Source organism: Xenopus tropicalis, chromosome 2 (assembly GCF_000004195.4).
Source record: "Xenopus tropicalis strain Nigerian chromosome 2, UCB_Xtro_10.0, whole genome shotgun sequence".
In the NCBI taxonomy this organism is placed as follows: Eukaryota; Metazoa; Chordata; class Amphibia; order Anura; family Pipidae; genus Xenopus; species Xenopus tropicalis.
In genome coordinates, this window is record NC_030678.2 from 1164447 (window position 1) to 1178218 (window position 13772).

At 46.0% G+C, this 13772-nt stretch overlaps 1 protein-coding gene across 3 annotated transcripts in view; it reads right to left on the bottom strand.

The window, feature by feature from the left end:
- Positions 1-746: 746 nt before the first annotated feature.
- Positions 747-13772, bottom strand: part of LOC116408733 (vang-like protein 1) — an 80081-nt gene continuing 67055 nt past the window's right edge. For 2 of the 3 annotated variants that reach the window (XM_031896411.1, XM_031896410.1), the window contains exons 5-8: positions 3223-3356; positions 2839-2956; positions 2058-2292; positions 747-1984 (exon numbers count right to left, since the gene is read on the bottom strand). In XM_031896411.1, coding sequence (XP_031752271.1) covers positions 1730-1984; positions 2058-2292; positions 2839-2956; positions 3223-3356 — 742 coding nt within the window. In that variant the 3' untranslated portion in view covers positions 747-1729. The remainder of the gene's footprint in view (positions 1985-2057; positions 2293-2838; positions 2957-3222; positions 3357-13772) is intronic. The other variant, XR_004221182.1, reaches the window with a different exon arrangement.

The following is a 13772-nucleotide window of genomic DNA, read 5'->3' on the forward strand; positions in this document are numbered from 1 at the left end:
TACTGCCCCTGGGTGTTCAACCTACTGCCCCTGGGTGTGTAACCTACTGCCCCTGGGTGTTCAACCTACTGCCCCTGGGTGTGTAACCTACAGCCCCTGGGTGTTCAACCTACTGCCCCTGGGTGTTCAACCTACTGCCCCTGGGTGTTCAACCTACTGCCCCTGGGTGTGTAAGAAAAAATGCTTTGGTTTTACACTAAAATCCATTTCCCAGCGTCCCCTGAACCCTTGAAAAATGGGGCCCAGGGCCGGTACCCTCTTCTCTGGGGCCAGTGGGGCTAAAAGCCCTGGCACGTTGGCACACTGATTGGTAATATATTGGGAATATTACTCATGGCCGAGGCAGATAGTAACACAAAGGGGCACAGAATGGTGGGTACAAGTTCTCTGGGGCACATTCATTGCCATGGTGATATCAGCATAGAGTAATGAAACCCCAAGGGTAGGGTGTGCCCCCACCTAGGTGATGCCCCCCAAAATGATTTGGGGTTATGCAGGAACAACAGCACAGGCAAGTATCCCATAATAACCAATCAGCAGGCATTTAGTAATCCTGTAGGGCAACTGAGAAGATAAGAGCAGAGATAAGATGTTGAATGCTGATTGGTTGTTCATGTGTCAGGAGCTGATTGGTCTGACAGAGACACCGTAATAAGGACCTGCCCTTCACCAATGAGAAGAGATGTTTATGTGCCCCTAACGCGGCTCCCCCGCCAGATCCATCTTGTAAAGATAACGACCTTAACGACCACTCAAGCCTTAGTTTATTAACAACAATAATAATAATAATAATAATGTCAGTAATACTGCCCCCTCCTGGCTGTGAGCCAGGGAATCTGCTTGTATAAATACATTTGTCTCTTTGGCATGGCTATGGCATAGCAGCAAGTCTTCTCCTAACAGCAATAAGGCCCCCCACTGCCAAGGTGCCACCTCCATCCCACTGGCTACCACCAAGGTGCCACCTCCATCCCACTGGCAACTGGCAACGTGCCACCTCCATCCCACTGGCTACTGCCAAGGTGCCACCTCTCCATCCCACTGGCTACCGCCAAGGTGCCACCTCCATCCCACTGGCAACTGGCAACGTGCCACCTCCATCCCACTGGCTACCTCCAATGTGCCACCTCCATCCCACTGGCTACTGCCAAGGTGCCACCTCCATCCCAATGGCTACCACCAAGGTGCCACCTCCATCCCAATGGCTACCGCCAAGGTGCCACCTCCATCCCAATGGCTACCACCAAGGTGCCACCTCCATCCCAATGGCTACCGCCAAGGTGCCACCTCCATCCCAATGGCTACCACCAAGGTGCCACCTCCATCTCAATGGCTACCACCAAGGTGCCACCTCCATCCCAATGGCTACCACCAAGGTGCCACCTCCATCCCAATGGCTACCGCCAAGGTGCCACCTCCATCCCAATGGCTACCACCAAGGTGCCACCTCCATCTCAATGACTACCAGCAAGGTGCCACCTCCATCCCAATGGCTATCACCAAGGTGCCACCTCTCCATCCTAGTGGTCATCACCAAGGTGAGGCATCCCTCCATCCCAATGGAAAGAACAAGGTGGCGCATCCTTCCATCCCAGGGAACCATCTTTCCATCACCAGGGGGCAGAGCGCTGCGTATAATGATTGCCAGGGCAAGCGTAGCGGGGCACCATTGTTCCATCACTAGGGAAGTCCTTCCATCCCTCCTCCTATGTGGGAGCACTGGCGCCACTCACAGGTTGGTCTCGGGTTTGCTGCTATCAATGAAGCGATGGGAGTTGGGGGGGATGAAGCTCTCGCTCAGTTTCAGGAAGGGGATCCCACAAACACTCACCACCAGTTGAGCGTCGGAGCACTGGAGGCAGAAAGTCAGGTCGGACCTGAGGGGACGTGTGACTGATTCTTCACTCACCAGAGTCCACACTCCGTAGGGGTTGCCCAGATATTGAATGGGGGGGCCGGGGCGCAGATACTGCTCCAGAAAGGCCTGAAGAAGAAAGGGGGTGCAAATGAGTAGGTTCTTCCCAATGTAAGAGACACCTTCCCTGGGGGGGCTGTACCTGGGGAGACAGCCGGTGGGCGAGACACTCTGTGAGGTGCTGGATGATCCCCTCCATGCTGTGTAGGTGGGCTTGCTGGGTAGAGCGCAGGTAGCGCTGAAGGCTCTGGGCAATGAGTGGGAATACGCTCTGCGCCGCCTCCCGAGACTGCAAAGTGTTGGGCGATTTCCACTCCTCGTCCCTCTGTGCCAAGTGCGTCAGCTGAGAGAATGCGTCGTGCACTGACATCACCAGCCTGCGGGCACAGCATGGGCACCACCCAGTCAGCAGCCTGGCATTGCCACCTACCCACACTCTCTATTACCCACACTCTCTCTATTACCCACGCTCTCTCTATTACCCACCCGCTCTCTATTACCCACGCTCTCTCTATTACCCAAGCGCTCTCTATTACCCACACTCTCTCTTACTCTCTCTCACCTGCCCTCTCTCTTACCCACTCTCCCTCTTACCCACTCTCTCTCTTACTCTCTCTCACCCCCACTCTCTCTCTTACACACTCTCTCACTTACCCACTCTCTTCCTCTCTCTTCCCCACTCTCCCTCTTATCCACTCTCTCTCACTTATCCAATCTATCTCTCTCTTAACCACTCTCCCTCTTATCCACTCTCTCTCTCTTACCCTCCCTCTCTCTCCTACTTGACCGGATCACTACAGTCTCGGGATGAGGACCCAGTAGGGAACCATTGTTATCTTTATCCCACAGACAGAATATACAGTATATGTAGGGCCTCTATATAAGGAAAGGACAGACTTTGTGGCCAAACTGATCCCTCCCACCTGGCTTTGCGCCTCCGGACTTTCCGTGCATGCTCCGCCTCTTCATAATATCTCTCTTTGTAATTGGTGGATGCCGAGATCAGGGTCTGTGATTGGCTGACTGCGCTGCTATCTGGCCCTGAAGAGAAGAAGACAGGTTTCAGTACCGGCCAATAGCAGCCCTCACTCTTCCCTAGGGTCTCTTGGGGTCTCCCAGCCCAGTGGCCTCAGAGCAAGGCATTGCCCACTTGGTGGGAACATATTGGTGCCAACAGGAGGTGCCAAGGCCCCGGCCCACAGAATTATATGCCCAGTATTATTTATATTTTATCATTGTGTCATTTCCTCAGTGAATGAGCCCCACGGTATTAACCCCTAATTCCCGTCTAATTGAACCCCACTCACCATCCACGCTGTAAACTTTCCTCCCGTGATGGTTCTCGTGCCGCGACCGCCTTCTGACCAGGGGAGGAGCTGGGCGTAACGCAGGGAAGTCCTTGTAGTAATTCTCCAGTACAAACAGGGCGGCTCTCTGTATACTGCACACACAATGCACCAGTTACACCCCCATGGGATGTTGCGCAACTTCACCCCACACTGGGGATTGCAACTCCTGCCCTAATTCATCCTCTTCTCCTTCATTCCATCTCTTCTCCTGATCCAACAACTATGCTGCTTCTTCTCCACCTTTCATACTACTCGTATCTACTCAACCAAACATCCCAATGAATTCCATCTCTTCTCCTGATCCAACAACCATGCTGCTTCTTCTCCTCCTTTCATACTACTCGTATCTACTCAACCAAACACCCCAATGAATTCCATCTCTTCTCCTGATCCAACAACCATGCTGCTTCTTCTCCTCCTTTCATACTACTCGTATCTACTCAACCAAACACCACACTGAATTCTATCTCTTCTCCTTATCCAACAACCATGCTGCTTCTTCTCCACCTTTCATACTACTCGTATCTACTCAACCAAACATCCCAATGAATTCCATCTCTTCTCCTGATCCAACAACCATGCTGCTTCTTCTCCTCCTTTCATACTACTCGTATCTACTCAACCAAACACCACACTGAATTCTATCTCTTCTCCTTATCCAACAACCATGCTGCTTCTTCTCCACCTTTCATACTACTCGTATCTACTCAACCAAACATCCCAATGAATTCCATCTCTTCTCCTGATCCAACAACCATGCTGCTTCTTCTCCTCCTTTCATACTACTCGTATCTACTCAACCAAACACCACACTGAATTCCACCTCTTCTCCTGATCCAACAACCATGCTGCTTCTTCTCCACCTTTCATACTACTCGCATCTAGTCAACCAAACACTACACTGAATTCCACCTCTTCTCCCTGATCCAACAACCATGCTGCTTCTTCTCCACCTTTCAAACTACTCGTATCTACTCAACCAAACATCACTGAATTCCACCTCTTCTCCTGATCCAACAACCATGCTGCTTCTTCTCCACCTTTCATACTACTCGCATCTAGTCAACCAAACACTACACTGAATTCCACCTCTTCTCCTGATCCAACAACCATGCTGCTTCTTCTCCACCTTTCATACTACTCGTATCTACTCAACCAAACATCACACTGAATTCCACCTCTTCTCCTGATCCAACAACCATGCTGCTTCTTCTCCACCTTTCATACTACTCGTATCTACTCAACCAAACACCACACTGAATTCCACCTCTTCTCCTGATTCCAACAACCATGCTGCTTCTTCTCCTCCTTTCATACTACTCGTATCTACTCAACAAACATCACTGAATTCCACCTCTTCTCCTGATCCAACACCATGCTGCTTCTTCTCCACCTTTCATACTACTAGTATCTACTCAACCAAACATCACACTGAATTCCATCTCTTCTTCTGATCCAACAACCATGCTGCTTCTTCTCCACCTTTCATACTACTCGTATCTACTCAACCAAACACCACACTGAATTCCACCTCTTCTCCTGATCCAACAACCATGCTGCTTCTTCTCCTCCTTTCATACTACTCGTATCTACTCAACCAAACATCCCACTGAATTCTATCTCTTCTCCTTATCCAACAACCATGCTGCTTCTTCTCCACCTTTCATACTACTCGTATCTACTCAACCAAACATCCCACTGAATTCCATCTCTTCTCCTGATCCAACAACCATGCTGCTTCTTCTCCTCCTTTCATACTACTCGTATCTACTCAACCAAACATCACTGAATTCCACCTCTTCTCCTGATCCAACAACCATGCTGCTTCTTCTCCTCCTTTCATACTACTCGTATCTACTTAACCAAACATCAACTGAATTCCACCTCTTCTCCTTATCCAACAACCATGCTGCTTCTTCTCCTCCTTTCATACTACTCGTATCTACTCAATCAAACATCACTGAATTTCACCTCTTCTCCTGATCCAACAACCATGCTGCTTCTTCTCCACCTTTCATACTACTCGTATCTACTCAACCAAACATCACACTGAATTTCACCTCTTCTCCTGATCCAACAACCATGCTGCTTCTTCTCCACCTTTCATACTACTCGTATCTACTCAACCAAACATCACCATGAATTCCATCTCTTCTCCTGATCCAACAACCATGCTGCTTCTTCTCCACCTTTCATACTACTCGTATCTACTGAACCAAACATCACACGGAATTCCACCTCTTCTCCTGATCCAACAACCATGCTGCTCTTCTCCACCTTTCATACTACTCGTATCTACTCAACCAAACATCACACGGAATTCCACCTCTTCTCCTGATCCAACAACCATGCTGCTTCTTCTCCACCTTTCATACTACTCGTATCTACTCAACCAAACATCACACTGAATTTCACCTCTTGTCCTGATCCAACAACCATGCTGCTTCTTCTCCTCCTTTCATACTACTCGTATCTACTGAACCAAACATCACACTGAATTTCACCTCTTCTCCTGATCCAACAACCATGCTTCTTCTTCTCCACCTTTCATACTACTCGTATCTACTGAACCAAACATCACACGGAACTCCACCTCTTCTCCTGATCCAACAACCATGCTGCTTCTTCTCCACCTTTCATACTACTCGTATCTACTGAACCAAACATCACACTGAATTTCACCCTCTTGTCCTGATCCAACAACCATGCTGCTTCTTCTCCTCCTTTCATACTACTCGTATCTACTGAACCAAACGTCACACTGAATTTCCCCTCTTCTCCTGATCCAACAACCATACTGCTTCTTCTCCACCTTTCATACTACTCGTATCTACTGAACCAAACATCACACTGAATTTCACCTCTTCTCCTGATCCAACAACCATGCTGCTTCTTCTCCACCTTTCATACTACTCGTATCTACTGAACCAAACATCACACTGAATTCCATCTCTTCTCCTGATCCAACAACCATGCTGCTTCTTCTCCACCTTTCATACTACTCGTATCTACTGAACCAAACATCACACGGAATTCCACCTCTTCTCCTGATCCCACAACCATGCTGCTTCTTCTCCAGCTTTCATACTACTCGTATCTATTCAACCAAACATCACACGGAATTCCATCTCTTCTCCTGATCCAACAACCATGCTGCTTCTTCTGCACCTTTCATACTACTTGTATCTACTCAACCAAACATCACTGAATTCCATCTCTTCTCCTGATCCAACAACCATGCTGCTTCTTCTCCACCTTTCATACTACTCGTATCTATTCAACAAAACATCACACGGAATTCCATCTCTTCTCCCTGATCCAACAACCATGCTGCTTCTTCTCCACCATTCATACTACTCGTATCTACTCAACCAAACATCACACTGAATTCCACCTCTTCTCCTGATCCAACAACCATGCTGCTTCTTCTCCACCTTTCATACTACTCGTATCTACTCAACCAAACATCACTGAATGCCATCTCTTCTCCTGATCCAACAACCATGCTGCTTCTTCTCCACCTTTCATACTACTCGTATCTACTCAACCAAACATCCCACTGAATTCCATCTCTTCTCCTGATCCAACAACCATGCTACTTCTTCTCCACCTTTCATACTACTCGTATCTACTCAACCAAACACCACACTGAATTCCACCTCTTCTCCTGATCCAACAACCATGCTGCTTCTTCTCCACCTTTCATACTACTCGTATCTACTCAACCAAACATCCCACTGAATTCCCACCTCTTCTCCTGATCCAACAACCATGCTGCTTCTTCTCCACCTTTCATACTACTCGTATCTACTCAACCAAACATCACTGAATTCCACCTCTTCTCCTGATCCAACAACCATGCTGCTTCTTCTCCACCTTTCATACTACTCGCATCTAGTCAACCAAACACTACACTGAATTCCACCTCTTCTCCTGATCCAACAACCATGCTGCTTCTTCTCCACCTTTCATACTACTCGTATCTACTCAACCAAACATCACACTGAATTCCACCTCTTCTCCTGATCCAACAACCATGCTGCTTCTTCTCCACCTTTCATACTACTCGTATCTACTCAACCAAACACCACACTGAATTCCACCTCTTCTCCTGATCCAACAACCATGCTGCTTCTTCTCCACCTTTCATACTACTCGTATCTACTCAACCAAACATCACTGAATTCCACCTCTTCTCCTGATCCAACAACCATGCTGCTTCTTCGGCACCTTTCATACTACTCGTATCTACTCAACCAAACACCACACTGAATTCCACCTCTTCTCCTGATCCAACAACCATGCTGCTTCTTCTCCACCTTTCATACTACTCATATCTACTCAACCAAAAACCACACTGAATTCCACCTCTTCTCCTGATCCAACAACCATGCTACTTCTTCTCCACCTTTCATACTACTCGTATCTACTCAACCAAACATCACACTGAATTCTATCTCTTCTCCTGATCCAACAACCATGCTGCTTCTTCTCCACCTTTCATACTACTCGTATCTACTCAACCAAACATCCCAATGAATTCCATCTCTTCTCCTGATCCAACAACCATGCTGCTTCTTCTCCTCCTTTCATACTACTCGTATCTACTCAACCAAACACCACACTGAATTCCACCTCTTCTCCTGATCCAACAACCATGCTGCTTCTTCTCCACCTTTCATACTACTCGCATCTAGTCAACCAAACACTACACTGAATTCCACCTCTTCTCCTGATCCAACAACCATGCTGCTTCTTCTCCACCTTTCATACTACTCGTATCTACTCAACCAAACATCACTGAATTCCACCTCTTCTCCTGATCCAACAACCATGCTGCTTCTTCTCCACCTTTCATACTACTCGCATCTAGTCAACCAAACACTACACTGAATTCCACCTCTTCTCCTGATCCAACAACCATGCTGCTTCTTCTCCACCTTTCATACTACTCGTATCTACTCAACCAAACATCACACTGAATTCCACCTCTTCTCCTGATCCAACAACCATGCTGCTTCTTCTCCACCTTTCATACTACTCGTATCTACTCAACCAAACATCACACTGAATTCCACCTCTTCTCCTGATCCAACAACCATGCTGCTTCTTCTCCACCTTTCATACTACTCGTATCTACTCAACCAAACACCACACTGAATTCCATCTCTTCTCCTGATCCAACAACCATGCTGCTTCTTCTCCACCTTTCAAACTACTTGTATCTACTCAACCAAACACCACACTGAATTCCACCTCTTCTCCTGATCCAACAACCATGCTGCTTCTTCTCCTCCTTTCATACTACTCGTATCTACTCAACCAAACATCACTGAATTCCACCTCTTCTCCTGATCCAACAACCATGCTGCTTCTTCTCCACCTTTCATACTACTAGTATCTACTCAACCAAACATCACACTGAATTCCATCTCTTCTTCTGATCCAACAACCATGCTGCTTCTTCTCCACCTTTCATACTACTCGTATCTACTCAACCAAACACCACACTGAATTCCACCTCTTCTCCTGATCCAACAACCATGCTGCTTCTTCTCCTCCTTTCATACTACTCGTATCTACTCAACCAAACATCCCACTGAATTCTATCTCTTCTCCTTATCCAACAACCATGCTGCTTCTTCTCCACCTTTCATACTACTCGTATCTACTCAACCAAACATCCCACTGAATTCCATCTCTTCTCCTGATCCAACAACCATGCTGCTTCTTCTCCTCCTTTCATACTACTCGTATCTACTCAACCAAACACCACACTGAATTCCACCTCTTCTCCTGATCCAACAACCATGCTGCTTCTTCTCCTCCTTTCATACTACTCGTATCTACTCAACCAAACATCCCACTGAATTCTATCTCTTCTCCTTATCCAACAACCATGCTGCTTCTTCTCCACCTTTCATACTACTCGTATCTACTCAACCAAACATCCCACTGAATTCCATCTCTTCTCCTGATCCAACAACCATGCTGCTTCTTCTCCTCCTTTCATACTACTCGTATCTACTCAACCAAACATCACTGAATTCCACCTCTTCTCCTGATCCAACAACCATGCTGCTTCTTCTCCTCCTTTCATACTACTCGTATCTACTTAACCAAACATCACTGAATTCCACCTCTTCTCCTTATCCAACAACCATGCTGCTTCTTCTCCTCCTTTCATACTACTCGTATCTACTCAATCAAACATCACTGAATTTCACCTCTTCTCCTGATCCAACAACCATGCTGCTTCTTCTCCACCTTTCATACTACTCGTATCTACTCAACCAAACATCACACTGAATTTCACCTCTTCTCCTGATCCAACAACCATGCTGCTTCTTCTCCACCTTTCATACTACTCGTATCTACTCAACCAAACATCACACTGAATTCCATCTCTTCTCCTGATCCAACAACCATGCTGCTTCTTCTCCACCTTTCATACTACTCGTATCTACTGAACCAAACATCACACGGAATTCCACCTCTTCTCCTGATCCAACAACCATGCTGCTTCTTCTCCACCTTTCATACTACTCGTATCTACTCAACCAAACATCACACTGAATTTCATCTCTTCTCCTGATCCAACAACCATGCTGCTTCTTCTCCTCCTTTCATACTACTCGTATCTATTGAACCAAACATCACACTGAATTTCACCTCTTGTCCTGATCCAACAACCATGCTGCTTCTTCTCCTCCTTTCATACTACTCGTATCTACTGAACCAAACATCACACTGAATTTCCCCTCTTCTCCTGATCCAACAACCATACTGCTTCTTCTCCACCTTTCATACTACTCGTATCTACTCAACCAAACATCACACTGAATTTCACCTCTTGTCCTGATCCAACAACCATGCTGCTTCTTCTCCTCCTTTCATACTACTCGTATCTACTGAACCAAACATCACACTGAATTTCACCTCTTCTCCTGATCCAACAACCATGCTGCTTCTTCTCCACCTTTCATACTACTCGTATCTACTGAACCAAACATCACACTGAATTCCATCTCTTCTCCTGATCCAACAACCATGCTGCTTCTTCTCCTCCTTTCATACTACTCGTATCTACTCAACCAAACATCACTGAATTCCACCTCTTCTCCTGATCCAACAACCATGCTGCTTCTTCTCCACCTTTCATACTACTAGTATCTACTCAACCAAACATCACACTGAATTCCATCTCTTCTTCTGATCCAACAACCATGCTGCTTCTTCTCCACCTTTCATACTACTCGTATCTACTCAACCAAACACCACACTGAATTCCACCTCTTCTCCTGATCCAACAACCATGCTGCTTCTTCTCCTCCTTTCATACTACTCGTATCTACTCAACCAAACATCCCACTGAATTCTATCTCTTCTCCTTATCCAACAACCATGCTGCTTCTTCTCCACCTTTCATACTACTCGTATCTACTCAACCAAACATCACACTGAATTCCATCTCTTCTCCTGATCCAACAACCATGCTGCTTCTTCTCCACCTTTCATACTACTCGTATCTACTGAACCAAACATCACACGGAATTCCACCTCTTCTCCTGATCCAACAACCATGCTGCTTCTTCTCCACCTTTCATACTACTCGTATCTACTCAACCAAACATCCCAATGAATTCCATCTCTTCTCCTGATCCAACAACCATGCTGCTTCTTCTCCTCCTTTCATACTACTCGTATCTACTCAACCAAACACCACACTGAATTCCACCTCTTCTCCTGATCCAACAACCATGCTGCTTCTTCTCCACCTTTCATACTACTCGTATCTACTCAACCAAACATCCCAATGAATTCCATCTCTTCTCCTGATCCAACAACCATGCTGCTTCTTCTCCTCCTTTCATACTACTCGTATCTACTCAACCAAACACCACACTGAATTCCACCTCTTCTCCTGATCCAACAACCATGCTGCTTCTTCTCCACCTTTCATACTACTCGCATCTAGTCAACCAAACACTACACTGAATTCCACCTCTTCTCCTGATCCAACAACCATGCTGCTTCTTCTCCACCTTTCAAACTACTCGTATCTACTCAACCAAACATCACTGAATTCCACCTCTTCTCCTGATCCAACAACCATGCTGCTTCTTCTCCACCTTTCATACTACTCGCATCTAGTCAACCAAACACTACACTGAATTCCACCTCTTCTCCTGATCCAACAACCATGCTGCTTCTTCTCCACCTTTCATACTACTCGTATCTACTCAACCAAACATCACACTGAATTCCACCTCTTCTCCTGATCCAACAACCATGCTGCTTCTTCTCCACCTTTCATACTACTCGTATCTACTCAACCAAACACCACACTGAATTCCACCTCTTCTCCTGATCCAACAACCATGCTGCTTCTTCTCCTCCTTTCATACTACTCGTATCTACTCAACAAACATCACTGAATTCCACCTCTTCTCCTGATCCAACAACCATGCTGCTTCTTCTCCACCTTTCATACTACTAGTATCTACTCAACCAAACATCACACTGAATTCCATCTCTTCTTCTGATCCAACAACCATGCTGCTTCTTCTCCACCTTTCATACTACTCGTATCTACTCAACCAAACACCACACTGAATTCCACCTCTTCTCCTGATCCAACAACCATGCTGCTTCTTCTCCTCCTTTCATACTACTCGTATCTACTCAACCAAACATCCCACTGAATTCTATCTCTTCTCCTTATCCAACAACCATGCTGCTTCTTCTCCACCTTTCATACTACTCGTATCTACTCAACCAAACATCCCACTGAATTCCATCTCTTCTCCTGATCCAACAACCATGCTGCTTCTTCTCCTCCTTTCATACTACTCGTATCTACTCAACCAAACATCACTGAATTCCACCTCTTCTCCTGATCCAACAACCATGCTGCTTCTTCTCCTCCTTTCATACTACTCGTATCTACTTAACCAAACATCACTGAATTCCACCTCTTCTCCTTATCCAACAACCATGCTGCTTCTTCTCCTCCTTTCATACTACTCGTATCTACTCAATCAAACATCACTGAATTTCACCTCTTCTCCTGATCCAACAACCATGCTGCTTCTTCTCCACCTTTCATACTACTCGTATCTACTCAACCAAACATCACACTGAATTTCACCTCTTCTCCTGATCCAACAACCATGCTGCTTCTTCTCCACCTTTCATACTACTCGTATCTACTCAACCAAACATCACACTGAATTCCATCTCTTCTCCTGATCCAACAACCATGCTGCTTCTTCTCCACCTTTCATACTACTCGTATCTACTGAACCAAACATCACACGGAATTCCACCTCTTCTCCTGATCCAACAACCATGCTGCTTCTTCTCCACCTTTCATACTACTCGTATCTACTCAACCAAACATCACACGGAATTCCACCTCTTCTCCTGATCCAACAACCATGCTGCTTCTTCTCCACCTTTCATACTACTCGTATCTACTCAACCAAACATCACACTGAATTTCACCTCTTGTCCTGATCCAACAACCATGCTGCTTCTTCTCCTCCTTTCATACTACTCGTATCTACTGAACCAAACATCACACTGAATTTCACCTCTTCTCCTGATCCAACAACCATGCTTCTTCTTCTCCACCTTTCATACTACTCGTATCTACTGAACCAAACATCACACGGAACTCCACCTCTTCTCCTGATCCAACAACCATGCTGCTTCTTCTCCACCTTTCATACTACTCGTATCTACTGAACCAAACATCACACTGAATTTCACCTCTTGTCCTGATCCAACAACCATGCTGCTTCTTCTCCTCCTTTCATACTACTCGTATCTACTGAACCAAACGTCACACTGAATTTCCCCTCTTCTCCTGATCCAACAACCATACTGCTTCTTCTCCACCTTTCATACTACTCGTATCTACTGAACCAAACATCACACTGAATTTCACCTCTTCTCCTGATCCAACAACCATGCTGCTTCTTCTCCACCTTTCATACTACTCGTATCTACTGAACCAAACATCACACTGAATTCCATCTCTTCTCCTGATCCAACAACCATGCTGCTTCTTCTCCACCTTTCATACTACTCGTATCTACTGAACCAAACATCACACGGAATTCCACCTCTTCTCCTGATCCCACAACCATGCTGCTTCTTCTCCAGCTTTCATACTACTCGTATCTATTCAACCAAACATCACACGGAATTCCATCTCTTCTCCTGATCCAACAACCATGCTGCTTCTTCTGCACCTTTCATACTACTTGTATCTACTCAACCAAACATCACTGAATTCCATCTCTTCTCCTGATCCAACAACCATGCTGCTTCTTCTCCACCTTTCATACTACTCGTATCTATTCAACAAAACATCACACGGAATTCCATCTCTTCTCCTGATCCAACAACCATGCTGCTTCTTCTCCACCATTCATACTACTCGTATCTACTCAACCAAACATCACACTGAATTCCACCTCTTCTCCTGATCCAACAACCAT